At 39.0% G+C, this 18508-nt stretch overlaps 1 protein-coding gene across 2 annotated transcripts in view; it reads right to left on the bottom strand.

Moving 5' to 3' along the window:
- Positions 1-18508, bottom strand: part of PDE1A (phosphodiesterase 1A) — a 127530-nt gene that overhangs the window by 7366 nt on the left and 101656 nt on the right. The window contains exons 13-14 of one of the 2 annotated variants that reach the window (XM_009289551.2): positions 16269-16453; positions 4756-5031 (exon numbers count right to left, since the gene is read on the bottom strand). In XM_009289551.2, the coding sequence (XP_009287826.1) occupies positions 4756-5031; positions 16269-16453 (461 nt within the window). The remainder of the gene's footprint in view (positions 1-4755; positions 5032-16268; positions 16454-18508) is intronic. The other variant, XM_009289558.2, reaches the window with a different exon arrangement.

Below are 18508 nucleotides of genomic sequence, written 5' to 3'. Positions count from 1 at the left end.
GTGGCACAATCTCTGCAGAGGTACTTAAAGCTGCTGCTGAAACCCAATATTATTTCATTTCGTCTCAAAGAGCCAGGACCTGAGTCTCACCATGTGTTGGTAGAAAGTCTGCTGCCCTGGCCCCTGACCATTACAGTGATGTAAATACCTGCAGTATACCTTTTTAATCAGCAGGCACAGAAAAAGCCCACTATATATGTCATTTATTTTTATCTACTATGACACAGTTGAGAAATTAGTATTAGGTCTCCTCTGTGGTTTATTAGAAGCATAAAGTTCTGTGAAAGGGTCAGTGCTGACTTAAAAGATTATAGGATTTAAATAATATATAGATAGATTTCTCACTATATAGTAACATGGCTGGTCTGTCCTTAGGAAAGAAAGTTTTAAGAATATGATGACATAGTCCCTCTGTAAATCATTTCAAAAGACCATAAAATATTCAAAATATTTTTCTATGACATTTAAATATTGGGAAAATAGGGAAAATGCAAGAATGAAATGTTATTAAATTTAAAGTATAAATCAAACTATTCAATGACATAAAATCAGAATGTAAATGATATCATGACTGACCAGTAAACCCCTACAATGGAAGAAGGCTCAATGGAGATGGGCAAAGGGTATGTGCCCATCAAGCTCAGGAGATAATGCAAGGGGTGACTGACCACAGCTGTTGCAAAGAAAGCTGACAATCTCAACACAAAGGGGAGCAGAGGGTGGCCTTCGGTTTAGATAAGCACTTACGTCAGTTGAGTGGATCCACTGACTATATCACAGATGAGGGGATCTACCCGTGGTGTAGATGTTTCTCCCTGAGTTCATTAGAAGAGCATGACTGTCTCCCTGAGTTAGCCGGGCCAGCGTTAAGGGAGTGAATAGGTGGCTCAGTCCAATATAGAGTATAAAAACTAAACAACTAGGAAAAGAATTTTGAAGAGAGCAACGGGCTTGAGCTGGCTTCAACCCGTGTATGCCTTACTGGTGACTGGGGACACCCAGCATCATGACGGTGAGCATATTCTCGAGTCTGGTAATGGGACTCACATCAGCATTGTCACTGAGATGTGTATTGCAATTGCTCTACTTTGCTAAGTGTAACTTACATTTGTAGTGTGCTTTCAGTATGTCCTGGTTTCGGCAGGGATAGAGTTAATTTCCTTTCTAGTAGCTGGTACAGTGTTTTGGATTTAGGATGAGAACAATGTTGATAACACACCGATGTTTTAGTTGTTGCTAGGTAATGCTTACACTAGCCAAGGACTTTTTAGTTTCCCATGCTCTACCGACTGAGAAGGCTGGAGGTGCACAAGAAGCTGGGAGGGGGCACAGCCAAACTGGCCAAAGGGACATTCCATACCATGTGACGTCATGCTCAGTACATAAACTGGGGAAAGCTGGCGGGGGGGGGCTGCTACTTGATTATTATCATATTATTATTATTATTATCATTTTATTTCAATTATTAAACTGTTTTTTATCTCAACCCACGAGTTTTTCTCACTTGTGCTCTTCCAATTCTCTCCCCCATCCCACTGGGTGGGGGGGGAGTGTGCGGCGGCTGCGCGGTGCTTAGTTGCCGACTGAGATTAAACCACGACACAGTATATTTTGTATCATTCTCCTAAATCTGAAATTCCATGTAACGTCAACTATCTTCAAACAGGTAAATTTTATATTAAACATTACATCCTTCACGTGTGGAATATCTAAAAAAAACTGGTCAGAGAGTATTGGACTCTGACATTAATATGCTACAGAAACCAGGCAAAACATTTATCAAGCTCTCCATTTACCTGGGTATCTATCTATGCTGGAAAATGAACACAAATGATCACTGAAGGAGATGGATGAGAGTAAATTCAACATACCACAGTGAACAGAAGTTTCACATAAAATGATAACTAAAAATGCCTTTAAATATCAGATGCCTTTAAAAATAACACCTAACCAATACACTTATTCTATTCATAGTAGCATTCTACTAAAAATTTGTGATAGTGTAAATCAGAAAACCGGCTTCATCTTGCGGTTTTCTGACTTGAGGGACTATGAATTACTTATGAGGTGATCCATGAAAAGTTCATGGGACTAAAAGAAATGAGAACTCACTTTCCGTAGGCTTAAGTTGGCTGACAAGGGATGCACATTTCCACTGGAAAAATTTTAAGGATTCAGAGGTCTAAATAGGTGAAAAGTCACTATTCTAGAATGCAAGATCCAAAGAATTCGGAATGCATAAATTCTCTGAATTTCCCATGACAACAGCATTTTAACAATATCATTTCCTGTGACAATATAATTTCCCATGACAACACCAAGAATCGATGACTACATTTGTTCACAAACCGTATCAGATGAACAGTTTTCAAACTAATTTGAAGACCTGTTCAGAATTTTACAACGGCTGGGCATGTGTGTTCGATCAATGGTGTGAGCAGTAGCCTCTACTTTTTACACACTCTCGCCAGCAGGAAAAGGCACAGCTTGTAGTAAAGGAGGGTTTGGAGAAAAATTCTTTCAGCTCCATTTCATTTCCAAAGATCTTTATAGAGCAGGTTAAGATCTTCAGGCGTAGATATTTAGTTTCAGTAGAGAAACCTACATTTTTATACCAAAACTTTCTGTTGCAATCAGCAGCAACTGAGATGTGTGCTGCAAAACCTACAGTGGCTCAGATGTAAGTTGGGGGATCCCAGTAAGGGAGTATTGGCTCATCGCTCAGCCTCTGGAGTTGCCTTAAAAATAATTTGCTGCTTCTCTTACTGTGTGATTAATCACTTGACGCAGTTATGTCTCCTGCTATATCTCCCCTTTTTCCATGGCTTTTTATTAGTCTGTGGTTTAAGTACCACTGCCTCTTCAGTGATGCAAGAGCTGAGCAATGTCCTCGTATGAGCTCTGGCTTTTAGTTCAGGAGCTTACCAATACTATTTATTTCCACAAAATAATGAAATCACTCTCTTATTTCTATTTCATTATTTATCTGAACTCTTTTGGAATATTGCCATCTCTAGTGACATCCTTGGACTGGTGGAATTGATGTTATTAAATCTTTTTTACCATCTTCAAGAAAAAAATAGCTTCCGGATCATGTTTGCCTTTGGAAATACACTATTACAAACTCAACCACTTCTTACCCTTTTCATAAATTTTGCAGTTTGAAGTGTTAAAATACAAGGCATTCTGTAGAAAATTCCCTGCCTTAGAAAATGAATGAGATTAGCTTTTTCTAAAATAAGAAATCTCTGTTCTCATAGGAAAGGTGGAATGTAAAGATTGATAAGGCAACAGAGTGCACTAACTGCATGCTGAGTTGTATCTGACCTCTCAAACAGCATTTTTGTTGATCAGCCATCTAAAGACCCCCAGGGACAGCTACACCACAACTGCCTTCTGCATAGTATGAAATATAAAAGATACAGCTTTTCCTACTGTGTTCCTCATCCAGCAGATGGGAAACTTTTCTAAGGCACTTAAATTTCAAGTTGGGCTTTAATACAAATATTGGTGTAAAAAATACATGTCAAAAGACAAAAATGTCAATTATTAGACAACTTCAAATGCTGGGAAATTAATTTTAGTGTAAATATTTTGATTTAGGACCCTAAATTAACCATCTGTTATTTCTGATGGAAAAAAACTGTCAACAATAAAAGCATGGAGTGCTGGAATGCGGAACTCTAGAATAAGTGGGAGCTCTCCATAAAAAGCATTCTTGATAAATATGCCAAGTCATATACTTATGTCTAGACTAAGCCTTATAAGCACTTCAGTGTTGCTGCCCAGACAATGCCATACTTCTGGCACAATATTGCAAGGCTCACTGTCATAAAAGCATTAATGAGTTTAGCGTTTTAATTAGAAGTGAGGAAAAGAAATGTCATTATATGTCTTGGTTATTCTCATTACCCTAATACCTCAAAGCTTATTCTAACAATAAGCAAATTCAGAAAATAAAATGAAAATGCACAGTGTCTTTCCCTTACTTTGATAACATCTATTCCTATTGCTTGGGCATCTTGCCCTTGATACTGTCTTACAATCACCAGATATTAAATCATAGTCAGCTTGTGATAAAATACTTACATTCTAAAAAAATATTCTGACATTATAGGGATTTTCTGGCTGCTCTGCTTGTCCTGCAAACTACAGTCAGAAGACTGATGTTTCTGATTAAGAGAATGACACATTCCAATGCCTACTACAGTTAGCAAATTCCATCTACTTAAAGTTAACTCTAAAATTTACATTACATTTAGTACAAAGGATGTGGTTTACAAACTAATAATCATATTAGGTGCCTAAACTAAGGGGGGTGCATTTTAATAGCATGAGAATAATTACCTATTTGAAGAGAAAATGTTATAGTTCTGTTTTGAAAGTTTACCTCATTCTCCAATAACAAACTGCTATATAATTGCAAATACACATCTTTAAATTACTTCAAAATCATCCTTCCAGTTCAACTAAAGGTTTTGGTATTTTATGTAAAAAAATTTCTACTAGATACCAAACAGCTAATATCAAGATGATGATATTTGTTTATACCAAACAGCTTTTCTTTGATGGTTTTAGAACACTACTGTTTCTACACATGCCTGAAGAAACTGTCTTACGCTGGTGGTTTGTACAACACCTTATTCTGATATTTTACATTACTGTTGATGTTTGACAGGGAGATACCAGACACTGCTGCAGCTTCACCCTGGACAGCTTCATTAGATTGACTGGTGCTCTGTGATGAAGCATTACCATTCAGTGGGTCTGTATTCTGTGTTTCTTGCTGGGCATCGGTGAGATCTTTCTGGTTCGGATCAGAGTTAGTGCACTTTTCTGAGTTGGATTCATCACTCAGAGGAGTGTCGAAAGAGACTACTTGTAGGACGATGGATCTGGGAGGACAGGTTGTACCATCGCTTCCCTGACTACTCTCATTTTGTATCCTTGTTGTCTCTTCCTGTAACTGTGCATCTGTGGAATTTCTGCTTTGGTCTTTTTCCTGTTCACCAACATTTTTCACAAGTTCTTCTACAAAGAGGGAACAAAATATGTGAATTAGATAAGAAGGATATGCCACAATTGTTTGATTTCAGAGTAGTGACTGATAGAGCTGCACATGGGAACATTGTGAACATCGACTTTCTGCACGAGGACATGTGCACTGGTGTGTTTAATATGGGTCAGATTCTGCTCCTGATTACACTATTGCAACTGAGCCATAGTGGTCCGCTTTCTGGTTTGATCTCTAAGTTGTACCTCTTTTTTTTGGCCATAGTACAGAGCAAGAAGCATCATCAGACACACTGTAAGCTGAAGGATGGGAGCAGGAGGACCCCATGCTGCAGGCACGTCCCCCAGCAGTGGTGTTTACCACCACAGGACTAGGAGGAGCAGAGCTCATCAGTTCTGCAACAGAGAAAGGGCACGGAGGGGAGCACGTTGCTGGGGATGGGGGAGCCATCAGAACTGAAGGGAAGCCCTGAAGGAAGTTGGCATATCAGCCTGGAAAAGTCCAAAATGTCAGCTAATACAGAGCTTCAGCTGGAACAAGTTATAGAAGGTTACACGCATGCAATCCAGTACTGCTGCCATTTTGGCTAGTGGCCCATACAGGATGGGAAGGAAGAAACATGGAGGAAATTGTGCTTCAGGGGACAGCAGCTACAGGAGAAAATAATGTTTGTGGAAGGCTCTATTCCTTGCTCTATTGCAGAGACTTGGAGAACAGTACAAATGAAATGGCCCAGAGTAAAAGGAGACAGAACAGAGCAGCACAGAGAGGTGGTGCCAGGAGGAACTAGAAGATGAAGAAAACAGAATGGAAAACTTGTGATGGAGGGTGAAAAGTCTGATAAAAAATAACTACCATCTTCATGGAGGGCCTATTTCTCTTGCTATTAGTATCTCTGTTTCGTAAATTCAGATTCTAGAATCTGTATACTACTATAAAAGATACAAAACACTATCAATTTAAAAAGTGAAAGCATCGCAGTTTGAACAACACCTCCACAAAATAGTTGCGTGATATTGCATAAAATTTCTAACTTGGCTGTACACACTGTATGAAGGAAGGAAACCAAGCACTGAGATATTTATTGAGTTCAACTGGCAGCTCCCAGAAACTCTGGTTGTGAGTGACCAGTCCAAATCTAGACCAAAAGTGATTGCATATGACAACTGAAAGATAGTCCAGTCTGTAATCACATTTCTACCACAGTCAGCATTTGGCATCTTCGTCACCTCACTTTTCTGAATCCAAAGTAAGTTCCCACTAAAGTACAATTTGGCCTGTGAAATGTGATGGAAAGGAATACCTCCAAACCTGAACTGACATGCAGAAGCATGGAACAGTTAAATAATTTCTTTCTTTTGTCAGTTCTTACACTTCCTATCATACTTTTAAAAAAACCAAGAACTTTCAAATTTGAGCAATTTCTAAATTGTTAAGCCAGTTTTTTTAAAAAACTTTAGAAACCTGCTTGTTTTGGACTCCAAATCTTCTGAAACTTGGACAGGTACTCTTTTTCTACAGACTTCAATGCAGCTCTTACAAAGAAGTGGTTAGGCTAAAGACATTAAGAAATATGCATATGCAACTTGAAGCAAATCTGATGTTCAATCCAGATATGTTAATTAAAGCATCTGTCACTCATGGTATAATCTACCTACTTAAGGCTTTTGTCCCAAGAAACTGGTTTATGTGCCATATTTGCCTCCATATGGCAAAGCTATAAGCATTCTTCCTTAAGTTTATAAAAAAGCCAAGGAAATTCCGAGATAAATTATTTCAGATGCTGCTCAGATGCATCCGTAAGTTGAGGAAAGCAAAGCCGAACTAAAATCGCACATAAAATTGTAATATTAACTTAGCTCACACTACAAAAGGTGGCTTTTTTAACTTGAAAGCTGGTAAGAACAGACAGTTTTTTTCTCACAGAATGGTGTTTTAGGACAATGCTAAGCAGAATTCAGGTTTGTCTTGGTGTGACTAGGTGGCTGACCACTTTATTCTAATATTAGAAGTCTCAGAATATTCATATAGGCAAAACCCCCTATTATTTTTTAGTTCATAAAGCTGAATATCTAAACTTAAAATTGCTTTTTTTCACTTCCTACCAAACTTAAACTGGCAAATGAAGATTAACAATTTAATCAGAACAATGCTGATGGCCTGTTCTTAACTTCTGTCTTGCTGGTCTCTTATTTCTATGACTGCTCTTGAGATGATCTCAAGCATGTCTATTTAAGGATATCTAAAACACAGCCAAACTCTAACTCGGGTCTATGCACATCTGATGGATGTAGCTTTGAAATGGAGTATCTCTGTACCAAGTTACACCTTAACAATTTAATCAGAACAATGCTGATGGCCTGTTCTTAACTTCTGTCTTGCTGGTCTCTTATTTCTATGACTGCTCTTGAGATGATCTCAAGCATGTCTATTTAAGGATATCTAAAACACAGCCAAACTCTAACTCGGGTCTATGCACATCTGATGGATGTAGCTTTGAAATGGAGTATCTCTGTACCAAGTTACACCTGATAACATACTAGTTATATGTCCTACCTATTGCATTTAAACTGGTGCCATACTATTTATTCCAGAAGTCAGTAGAAAAGAATATGTGAGAAAAATATGATCTTTTCTAAGTATGAAAAATACCGTGGAATTTTAAAATCTGTGGCGTTAAAACTATTGCTAAACAGTAGTCTTTTTATGCTGATAATCATATCTGTGATTACCATTCCATGGTGATAAAATTTCCAAGTCACTCTCAGTTAAATAAGCTTGAAGAAAAGTGTCTTGTCCACTTGGGAGGAGTTTGTTCAGGGCAACAGGAGGAGTGGCTGGTAGCTGTGACTGAGACTGAGAAGCCTCAAGTACAAAATCCTCTATGATGATATCACAACTTTCATTAAGACCCCCAAACCATTTTCTTGCTATTAAGTCTCTCATTTGCTGGATGTCTGAGTCTATGTTCTGACTTGCTTTGCTCCACTCAGCTTCAATTCCTATGAAATCCACTGCCAAAAAGATGAAAAATACTGGATTCTTATGGTACGTCAGCCACTTGCGGAATATGCTCTATGTGCTGGAGAAATACAGATTTCTGCTTTCCATAACAGCTAATAATTGTACTCTATATTATATTAGACCTTTATATTGTATACCATAATTGGCATTTTCTATCATTTCTGCTGTCCTATCACTCTGATGAAACAGAAATATTTAGAGTATTTAAAAGAGGCTGAGACTGGGACAGTGACCAAATAACTAAAATTCAAGCAAGGCACTGCTAAGTTAATACCACTAATTTAAGAGAAGCAGAGCTGGCATGACGTTTGATCCCCAGTGCTGGACAGTAAAAATTGTAATAAATACTGTGGCAGAGCCTCTACCTCCATCCAGCCATGAACTGCCAGGACCCTCCGAGAGCACCAGGCAAGGCTGCTGCCCCTCACCCTGCACTGGGCTGCCAGGAAGAGCAAGTTCCTCCTCCCCTACGGGCACACATTGCTCTCCACCTGGAGATGGAAATGGGGTATGTTAAATGAACAGTGTAACTTGGCATTTGCAACATTGACAATATTTAATAAGAGTAAACAGATGAATAAGATTAATAAGATTAAAGACCTTCTTGGCCCTTTAGAAAACTCCCCTCTTTTTTAGGGGGGTCAGTTAGGCACTGAACAGCTTAAGGATTGTCATATCCATTCAGATAAAGGCAGACAGAAGTGTGTTGTGCAGTGCAGTGAACTCAGGGTATGTGTTATTGTTGCTACTGGTTTTGCTCTCTCTGTTTTAACTTGGTAAAAGTGCCTGGAGCCAGGCCTGTTTACATATTTTCAACTGTTTGGTATTGTTTTCTTTACAAGAACCCAAGTGTTATTCAGCAAAATTTGTGTGAGTTCATCTGCAAAACAAATGGCTTCTCCTAACTGGTCTGTTAGGGGTGACTCAATCTTATCCCTCTCTTCTGTACTTCTGTGTCGTTTCTGATCTCCTGCCTTAAATCACTGTCCTTCATAAGAAGCAACAATGGCATTTGATACGTAAACATGGTAGAAGTGGTGTCTTTCTTCCCTTGTGTTCAGGCTGGGCTGTTGGCAAAATAATTGTAACGCATTGTTTTGTTTGGAAAACTGGCGGGAGTCGTAAGGCAATAGCCAAATTTCAGAATAGTTGAAAAATTCTGGTACTTAGTAATTTTGCATCTGCAGAAAATATGTTAACTAGTGAAGGTGACTTCTTTCCTCTCCCCTTTTCACCAGATATTACTCTTCTTTCATTAAGTCACCTTTTTTTTTTGGCTTAATTGAGTCTCTGAAAATTGAAGCGAGTTCTTTAAGTTCTTTTTTTTTATTGTTTGCTGGAGTGAATGGGAGCACTGCATTCCTGTCAGCCCAATGAAGGACTAAACCATCCATGAAACACTAAAACTGTCACACAGCTCAACCTCTAGCACCATGCCATAGGACTCTCTGGTCTCCAGAGTATCACTGCTCTGCTGCTGCAGAAACTCTGGTGAGTCTGTATTATCAGCTACAACACAGATTTCCACCAGCTCAGCTACGTTACTGCCTGTGTATTCAGCAACACTTTCAGGACATGGTCTACTAAGTGGTGAGGAAGCTTTTTTTTTTGGTACTTTCTCTTCTGTATATGTCCATCAACTTTCTTTCCCTGGCCTTTCTGTAATAAGAAACCGAGCATTCAACTACTATAATCTGCACAGTACAAGGCTTATAAGATACCTTTCTGTCTCCAGCAACTGCACCACTTGAGCACGTACTGACTTAACAAGAGTGGAGAGGAAAAACACAAAAGCCATGTGTAAGCAGAACATCTCAAATCAGCTAATGGCAGCGACTGCCACAGTGCTAAACCCCAGTAAAGCAAATGTCTGCTGAATTGCTATTTTCATTGGCTGTGTTGAAAATAAGCTACAATAACTTACCCTTACAGAAAGACATAATGACATTGAAGTATTAAGAATTAGCAAACTACTGAATTAGAGAGGAAAACTGTTCATCTTCACTAAGAATTAAATTAATTGAGGAATCTAATGAAGAATGCTGCTGGATGTTATGGTCTCTCTGTGTATATTACCACAAACTTTGATTTCTAGGCTTGTCTGCCTTCTTTTTTACTGGAAAACAAAATTCCACAAAGCAGTGACAAAAGACCAAAACCAGGAAAACATGGGAGGGAACTGCACCTTTCTAAAAGACATGTTCTCATATCAGCCATTTTAAAGGGAAGAGAAAGAGACCAGCAATAAGCATCAAAACTTTGCAGAAAACGAGAGGACTGATCCTGGTGCCTCTGGGACTCCCAGGTAAGTTTAAAGACATGTCCAGAGTTACCAACCAACCGTGATTTTTCCCAACCAACCTGCTGTTTTCAAACCCAGGAATACATTGGAGTAACCCACAGAGTTATTTAGACAGTGATTCCTTCCATTTTCAACTCCTCACACAAATTTCATCACAGATATAGGAGTATATAAAACCACTGCAAACCACATAATCCAGTGGCACTTGATGTCACAGCATTACATCATACAGAGAAAGTAGCAAAGGCTTAATCAGCTATCAAAACTTCTTCCTAAAAGATTTGGTTAAAAATAATTTGTGAGTTTATGGTTTCCTAGGGTGGCTACCTCCACCTTTTACTTCTCTTTTGCTGTTTAGCTGTAAGCACAGGGGCTTGAATGCTGGGACTTTCGAGACAGGGGAAGGGAGGGACATGCTGCTCTGAGCCTTCTAGAGGGAAAAGGTATTTTAAGTCATGTAGTTTGTCTCGTGCAGAGGCGGGCCAGCTCTCTGGTGTATACTCCAGGGGGATATATAACAGGTTCCATTATCAGGTTCAGTTATCATTCCTTAGTCTGTGATTTACCAGGTATTGCCAATACAAAACGTTTCTTGCTACTCTTAGCTCAACCCATTCATTGCAATTCCTCAGACCATGGTGAAAAATTCTCCATTTCCCACTGTTCTTAACATTTTTCTGGATTAGCTCAAAAACTGCTTATGACCTAAATGTTTTAGCACTGCAATTAAAATCACTGTCACTGGTCCTAGATGGGACTGCTTTAGCCCCCTGAATTTATCTTTCTCCAACAGATGAAAACATTCATTAGAGTAGATTTCATGTGCCAAACTGTCAGTTGTTTTCTATGACTGTCACACACGTCCTCCCATCGCCCTCCCTTCCTAGCGGCTGCTAAATGACATTAACATGCTATCAGATCATCAGTCTCAGATTTTTGCATTTCAGCAGCTGTTACTCTCTTCTTATTAGTGAGTCTGCAGAGAAAATCTTTCAGACAAAATGGAACCAAACCCTGTGGTTATTGTGACTGGAAGTATGCAGGACTGAAAGTGCCCGAGGGGGGCCTGCAGGTACCATGCAGAGGTCTTTCAGAAGAGACATTTGTTATTCAAAGTTGCTGCCCATGGAAAAAAAAAAAGCTGATCTCTACTCCAAAGATGCAATAGTTGTCATTTTTTCATATTTTTACTACTAAAATTAAGCACAGGACAGTGCGAGAGCCTCGTTCAGCCTCACACATTTTTCATCCCTTCCCAATGCGGTCAGTCATCCCAGACATACACCTTCGAGCCGTGCAGCACAATGCACTGCCAAAAGGTATTGAGAACATGGTTTGTCACTGATCACTTTCCATACAAATAATGTAACCTTTGGTCAGGTCCTGTAACAGCTAATTCTTCAGAAGAGTTACACAAGCATAAAATGGGAACAACACTGCTGTTGTATTATCCTGGAGATGAACAACGTTAGCATGCTCCAGTGATGGGCCCATTGGACTGGCAGCTGGACCCTTGGTCTGTATGCTGCATTCCCTCGTGCTATTATATGACCTGAGACGAGTGTCCTAAGCTGTCTGTGCCTCTTTTTACTCAATTGTAGAGTGAAAATAATGATACTTATTTATCCCTGTAACTTTATTTACAATGACGTCTGCTGAACAGATGGTAAGCATGATTACTAGTCCATACTCTTTTACTCTGTTAAGAGTACCTGAACTTGCCAACCACTGACCGACTTGATTATTAAATCTTCAGAACATTTTTATAGAACAAAATAAGCATGAAGGAATAAACATTGTAGGCATAAGGAATAAACATTGCATTTTTTAAATATTAAATCATTGTGTTACAATTCCTCTATGTTCTAAGAAGAAATGTATCATGAAGGATCTTACATGATATTAAAACCTTTCCCAACAAGTTGTGTGTTTCTTACAGCTTTCTCAGTAGGTCAATAACTTCCAGACCTTAAAATCCATTTAGCAAACATTTTCTCTAATGAACCAACCTCTCAGACTCATCTGAGCATCTTTACTGTCTATTTGCTACAACTACCACAATTGCAAATAGCAGCAGCCATCACCCCTATGTGTTGAAAAAAGCACAGGATGGAATGGTCTCTTTATCACTGTGTTGAGTTGAACAAAGACAGATTATCTGGTGATTAGGGGTTTGGAATATTAATTAAACATCAAGGCTTTCAAATTAGAATCCCAGATGTTTGATCATTATGGTAATTCCCTGTTAACAGCATTCCCTGAAAGGCCTGAGAAACATTCCTCTAATTCTCCAGTGGTGAAAGGTTGAGGACCCTTAGGCTATCAAGCACTGAGCTGCTCTGCATCAATTATACAAGACATGGCCTTTTTAGCAAAATGGAGCCATCTTATTTAGCGAGCCTTCTGTTAAGAAAGCTCTCAAACAGCTGCCTAGGTAGATAAATGCTTTCCTTACTAACACGGGCCTTTCCAAAACAAAGCACACTGTTCCTTGCACAAGCTGCTTGCTCCGAATCAAGTCTCAGCAGCAACTACCTTTTCAGGGAGGGGCAGCACCGGCAGCTGGGCCTGCTACATCTCCAGGAAAGCTGCCCTGTCAACAGCACTGTCAGTGTGTCTTGGTCTCCTGCTCTGGCCTGTCTAGGCATAGGAGTCAGACCATCTTCCTCAGCCCTCGCTCACCTCTGGCTGAACCAGTGCTATCTGTGTAGCCTTCTCCTGAAAAGGTGAGAAGCTGGAACAAGTTCAAGTCATGCTCAGGAAATTATATGGGTTGCCGCTCGTTTCCTTTCTATATTACTTGTGCATCTGTATTACTACATTTTATAAAGGCAACTTCTCCTGAGCCTGTGAACTAATCTGAGAACAATGCCTAGTGTTTGCAGAGCCCACTGACAAGAATGCAGATGGTTCTTTTAACAGCACAAGTACTGTTTGTCACAGGCAGCTCAGGAAGTGTGTTTGGAGATCTACGCTAACAGCCAGCCTGCTTACTGCCATGGCATACTGCCCTCATACACGTGACCTTCTCAGCGCACTCAGCTCTGCGGTTTGTCATAAATTATCTAACTAGGAATAATGATAGCAATAACAAAACTCCTTTCACCTGGCAGTGATTTACCCCTGGTATTTCTTCCCTCAGTACATGCTCCTACTAATATATGAATAAAACACAACTTCATACCTATGCCCAGAGCAACCTAAAGTCTTTTCATCAAGCAACAGAGTCAGAAAAGGTAACGGGAGATCCAGACAGGACGGAACAAATTACCTGAAGTTCAAGATCTCAGGTTATTCACTTACAAGCTTAGTCAAACTTGAGTGCAATCTGAAAGGAATTTCAAGTGGAAAGGGGATGTATTTCAATATTTTTCATTCTTTACTAGATGTTAATTTTGCACAGTCTGATTAAGGATTTTCAGCCTTTGCAGGGTGCAGCTCCAGAACAGATATACTGCTGATCTGGACCAGTTGGGGAAGGTTCCTCCTCCCATTATGTGACAAGGAACTTATGTGCTACCTCATAGTGCTCTATAGAGCGCTACATTCACTTAGTGAAAACCTCTTTTCCAGCAGCCCTTAGTGCCCACATATAAAGTGCTCACACATTGCTTGCAAAAAATGAATGGAAAATATCTTAACTTTCACAAAACCTATATAATCCCCCCACAGCTTTTATTAAAAAACTTATTGTCTGTGTACTAACAAAATATAAATCTGTACTCAAAAGTATTTGCACTATTCACAAGGTTCCTCTAGATTCTAACCAGGCACCCTGAAGGTCTCCGTGCCACATTCCAGTCAACTGCAGATGTTGCTGCAAGTAGTCTCTTTATGGGCGCAGTTTTCTATAAATCTCTTCCTTGCTCTCACAGAGGTTTTGCAAAACAGATTCAACCACAATCACACAGAGCAGATATTGCTCATCAAGCTCTGGCCTCAGCACCAGCTATTTCCACTTACCCATCAGTTTTCCTAATGTACATTCTACTGTAATTCCATAACTCTGTTCAGGAAATACTTAGACATACTTCATTAGTCAGGTTGATGGAAGAAAAGAAGGGCATCCTAGAATATGGACAACCACAATCTCAACAGTCCATGGAGTCTTGAACATTCACAGCTCTGTTTTTCACAGAAGAAAGCATGTCCAGTTTCCTGGATCTTGCTGCGCCTCACATTAATATTGACTGTATAGACAAACAATTCTTAAATCTCTTGCTGTGAGAAGCTCATTAGTCAGGTTGATGGAAGAAAAGAAGGGCATCCTAGAATATGGACAACCACAATCTCAACAGTCCATGGAGTCTTGAACATTCACAGCTCTGTTTTTCACAGAAGAAAGCATGTCCAGTTTCCTGGATCTTGCTGCGCCTCACATTAATATTGACTGTATAGACAAACAATTCTTAAATCTCTTGCTGTGAGAAGCTTTGTGTTTTCAAAGGCTGTCAACAGCCCAGTAAAACTGGGCTAAATCTATCAGTAATTTATAGAGCACTACAAAGCACTGGAAATGAAGGGGAAATTATCTTTTTGATAGCACTGTACACCTCCAAAACAATATACCAAAAAGCTGATGTACCACAATCAAACTGGTTAGTTAGATGTAACTGGAAATGGCAAAATTCCAGATAGCAAGTTCTCCATTCTTCTATATTGAGGGACCTTCCACGTAGGGCTGCTTCATTTCTGCAGGCTGTAGCTAAGTGGTCTTGGGCACCCTGATGGTCTGCTATTACTACTGATCATCGCAAATTAGCAGCTGTGTCCTTTTGACCAGTCAGTATTAGCTGGACAATACCAAAAAGGCAATCAATTGTATGAAGCTGCTCATGAAGAAGAGACAATATTAGTTAAATCTCCTCTTCAGCTGCCCCTTCTACCTAACTCTCAAGTCATTGTCACAATAGATTATGGAAGCTTGTTCTTACTTAATATTCTCCTAACGAGAATATTCATTCACAATTTAGCATTAAATGAGATTTTAGCACTGCTCAGCAGTGTTTTTCTTTCTTGTCTGATACCTTTTTGAGAAAAAAGATGCTGCTTTGGATGACGGGATGAAAGACAAGGCTGGCACTGGGCTCCAGGACACCATTCCCTGCAGTCAGTATCAGGTCATGTACAAGCAAGACCAGTCCCAGCAGTGAAACACTATACTGAAATATTCCAGGTGCTTACTCGGAAACAACACAGACTGTGGTCAAAATATTCCCAAATGCCATTCACTTAACCTGGATCAAGGTTATAAATTGTGTTCAACAATTATCACAAATCATTTCATTCAGAAAACTGCAACCCCAAACAATTTTCAGGTATGGCTTATGAATTAAGATGCTTGATGCAGGTTTGGCTTTATTAACTATCAACCAGCAAATGAAGAGTCACTTTTTGCCTTGTTTGGGTCTAATACACGCTGTGATTGCCCAAATCTTTAGATCCACCGAGTCATTTAAATAACTGCCTACAGCATAGTCCCAAGAAGCCTGCAATATTGAATCTTGTTCCATGCAGTGGGGAACAAATAGCATTTCTAATAGCAAAGTACAACTTTTACGTTTCTTAAGAAAAGTGGCAGCACATACTACTTTGAATTGTTGATTTTGGCATTTAAAGCAGATGTCAGTATCAGTTATGATTAAATGTGCAAGAATGCACATTTCTAAGCCAGACCCCTAAAGACAAGCTGAGCAGCACAGAGCCTTATTGTACATGCTATAAGATTTCCTCTCATTGCCTGACCACCTACACCTCTTTATACCTCCCGGGAGAGCAAAACAGGACCATCTAAACAAACATTAAGACATAAAATATATGAATACAAGACAACTACATATTTGTATAGGTTGAAGGAAATTAAAAAATGAAAGTAGGGGAGATCTTAGGGAGTAACCTATAAAAACATTCCACCTTACTATATCATACCTTCTACTGCTAATTCTTTCCATCTTTCTTTGTTTGCTTGAATGATCTTCATCAAGTTGTCCTTAAAGCTCGTTAGGTCTACAGTTGCTAGAGAATTTTCTGTGTGAGTCCCTCCATCACTTGTATTTTTAAAACTGGGTCGTCTTTGTGCTTCAACATTGCTTACTGCTCCCAAACTATTTTGGCTGCAGAAGGGAAAAAACCCTAAATGATGAACACAGTCAGGCAATTTTAATGATACACAAACAGTTAATTTGAATCAAATTCCTTAGGACCTACATGCAATCACTAACTCAAAATAATAGTTTTCACCAAAGAGTGCCTAAGATACAAGAGATTTCTTCGACTCACGAAGCTGTAACCTGGGACCAATTTTTACCGACCTTTTTCCAGGGAATTCTTGAAAAAAAAGTGATAGCTGAAAATACATTACTTGTAAGTCGGTTCTTGAAAGAATGTTTATGTGGCCATTTTGGAGCAGCTTCTTACCTGTGTTTTTGAACAGTGAATGGTATCTTTGGGGCTCACAGGAAAGACATCTGATTGTTATTTGTTGACCCATTTAAAAAAAGCAAGACACAAAAGTGTATGACAGGTAAGTAAGTTCAGCTTCAGCTGAAAATTCTCTTCAAGGTACATGCCTTCAAGTGTAGTCAAAGCAGGATTTGGTACAGTGGCTTTAAAATCCACTTAAGAGCTACTGCAGCTACCTCACACGTCAGGTAAGGTAGAAGTCAAATTGATTATTTGTATGTGAATATGCAGATACATGTAAAGGTGAGGAAAAAAAGAATGCACTCTCTTTTTTCCTTAGGATTAAAAAATCAGACCTATTTCTGGCCTTGTACAGTTAATCATGTCAGGTTTTGTTTACTCGATTATGCTGCATAGTTTATCTCATTGGTACCAAAGACAGATGTTAATACGCATACAAATGGATTTCCATTAATCAGAAAACATAGTTGCAGTGAACATATCAGTGAGAACTGCACAAGAAGAGTCAACTTCAATTTCCATGTGCTCCAGAGATGTTGAATGGGATATAATGGAAAGAATAGCCTATAATTCTAATATTTTCCAGACACCGCACTGAATGTCATAGCGTATACTCATGGCGTTCACCCAGCAATGTTTGTGCAACTCTGCTGGCTCAGACATTTCTGTATCATGCTATAGGCTCTCCACTCTCTTGCTAAGTGTAGTCCTTGATTACATACTAAGAAAAAATCCCTTTATCCTCCACCTCACATGAGGAAACTTTGCTGGATCATAAGCCTTTGTTCATCTACCACTCAGTCATGAACATCAACCAAAAACAAAACCTGGAGCTACTAATCATGTGCAGCTGCCAACCACTCATTTATGAAGAAGTGAGTAGCTAAACAAGTTTGTTATCAATAATGCCTTAGTTTAGCACTGTTCCACAAAACACTAAGAACACTGTCATAAATACCTACTTCTAGTAACTTGTACTTACTTCTAGTAACCAAAATACACGTAAACTCATGATCAGAAAAGAGCTAGGTTCATCATTTTGCTATTAAAATCTAACTGATGCATAGCAGACGAAAAATTGCCCTGCAGAGTTATCATGAGCCTCAATGAAAGCTCAAATTACAGTTTTAAAATGAAAAAAATGTAGTAACAGAGGCAATATTTGTAAAAGCAGCATCTGATTATTGAACGATGCTTTCAGCGTGGAGTCACTCAGATAACATTGTCTGTCATAGCTAGTTTGTTTTATAGACAACTTCTATCATGATACAGAAATCAAGACCTTGATGGGCAACCCCCCCCTGCATCTCACTTATGCTGTATTTAGATCTCTCAAGTGGAATATAAGTGGAATCAATTTTGTCTCAAGTGTGTATATCAAATAATACTAAAATGGAAAGGTGAAGAAGGAAAGTGACCTACAGCATAATAAAAAACAGAAAAAAACCTGAAACCACCTTCACCACCTGCACTTCCAATTGTCTCTCAGAAAGCAAAGAGTGACTTTTGGTACTGTCAATTAAAATTATACTGAAAATGGCTCAAGATAAGAGAACTAAGAACTTCAATAATCTATTGCAAAGATTATAGTCAAAGGGAAAAAAAAATGTTATTAGGTATGCTGTAGAAAATCAACTTTATATTTTATATGTGTGTATTCTGCTCGTTATTGTGGTTTTGCCTTTTTATATTGTTGTGGTTTAACCCAGCAGGCAGCTAAACACCACACAGCCGTTCGCTCACTC

This window comes from Aptenodytes forsteri, unplaced genomic scaffold (assembly GCF_000699145.1).
Source record: "Aptenodytes forsteri isolate BGI_AS27 unplaced genomic scaffold, ASM69914v1 Scaffold442, whole genome shotgun sequence".
In the NCBI taxonomy this organism is placed as follows: Eukaryota; Metazoa; Chordata; class Aves; order Sphenisciformes; family Spheniscidae; genus Aptenodytes; species Aptenodytes forsteri.
The sequence above is the reverse complement of the archived record's forward strand: the minus strand, read 5'-3'. Positions and strand labels throughout refer to the sequence as shown.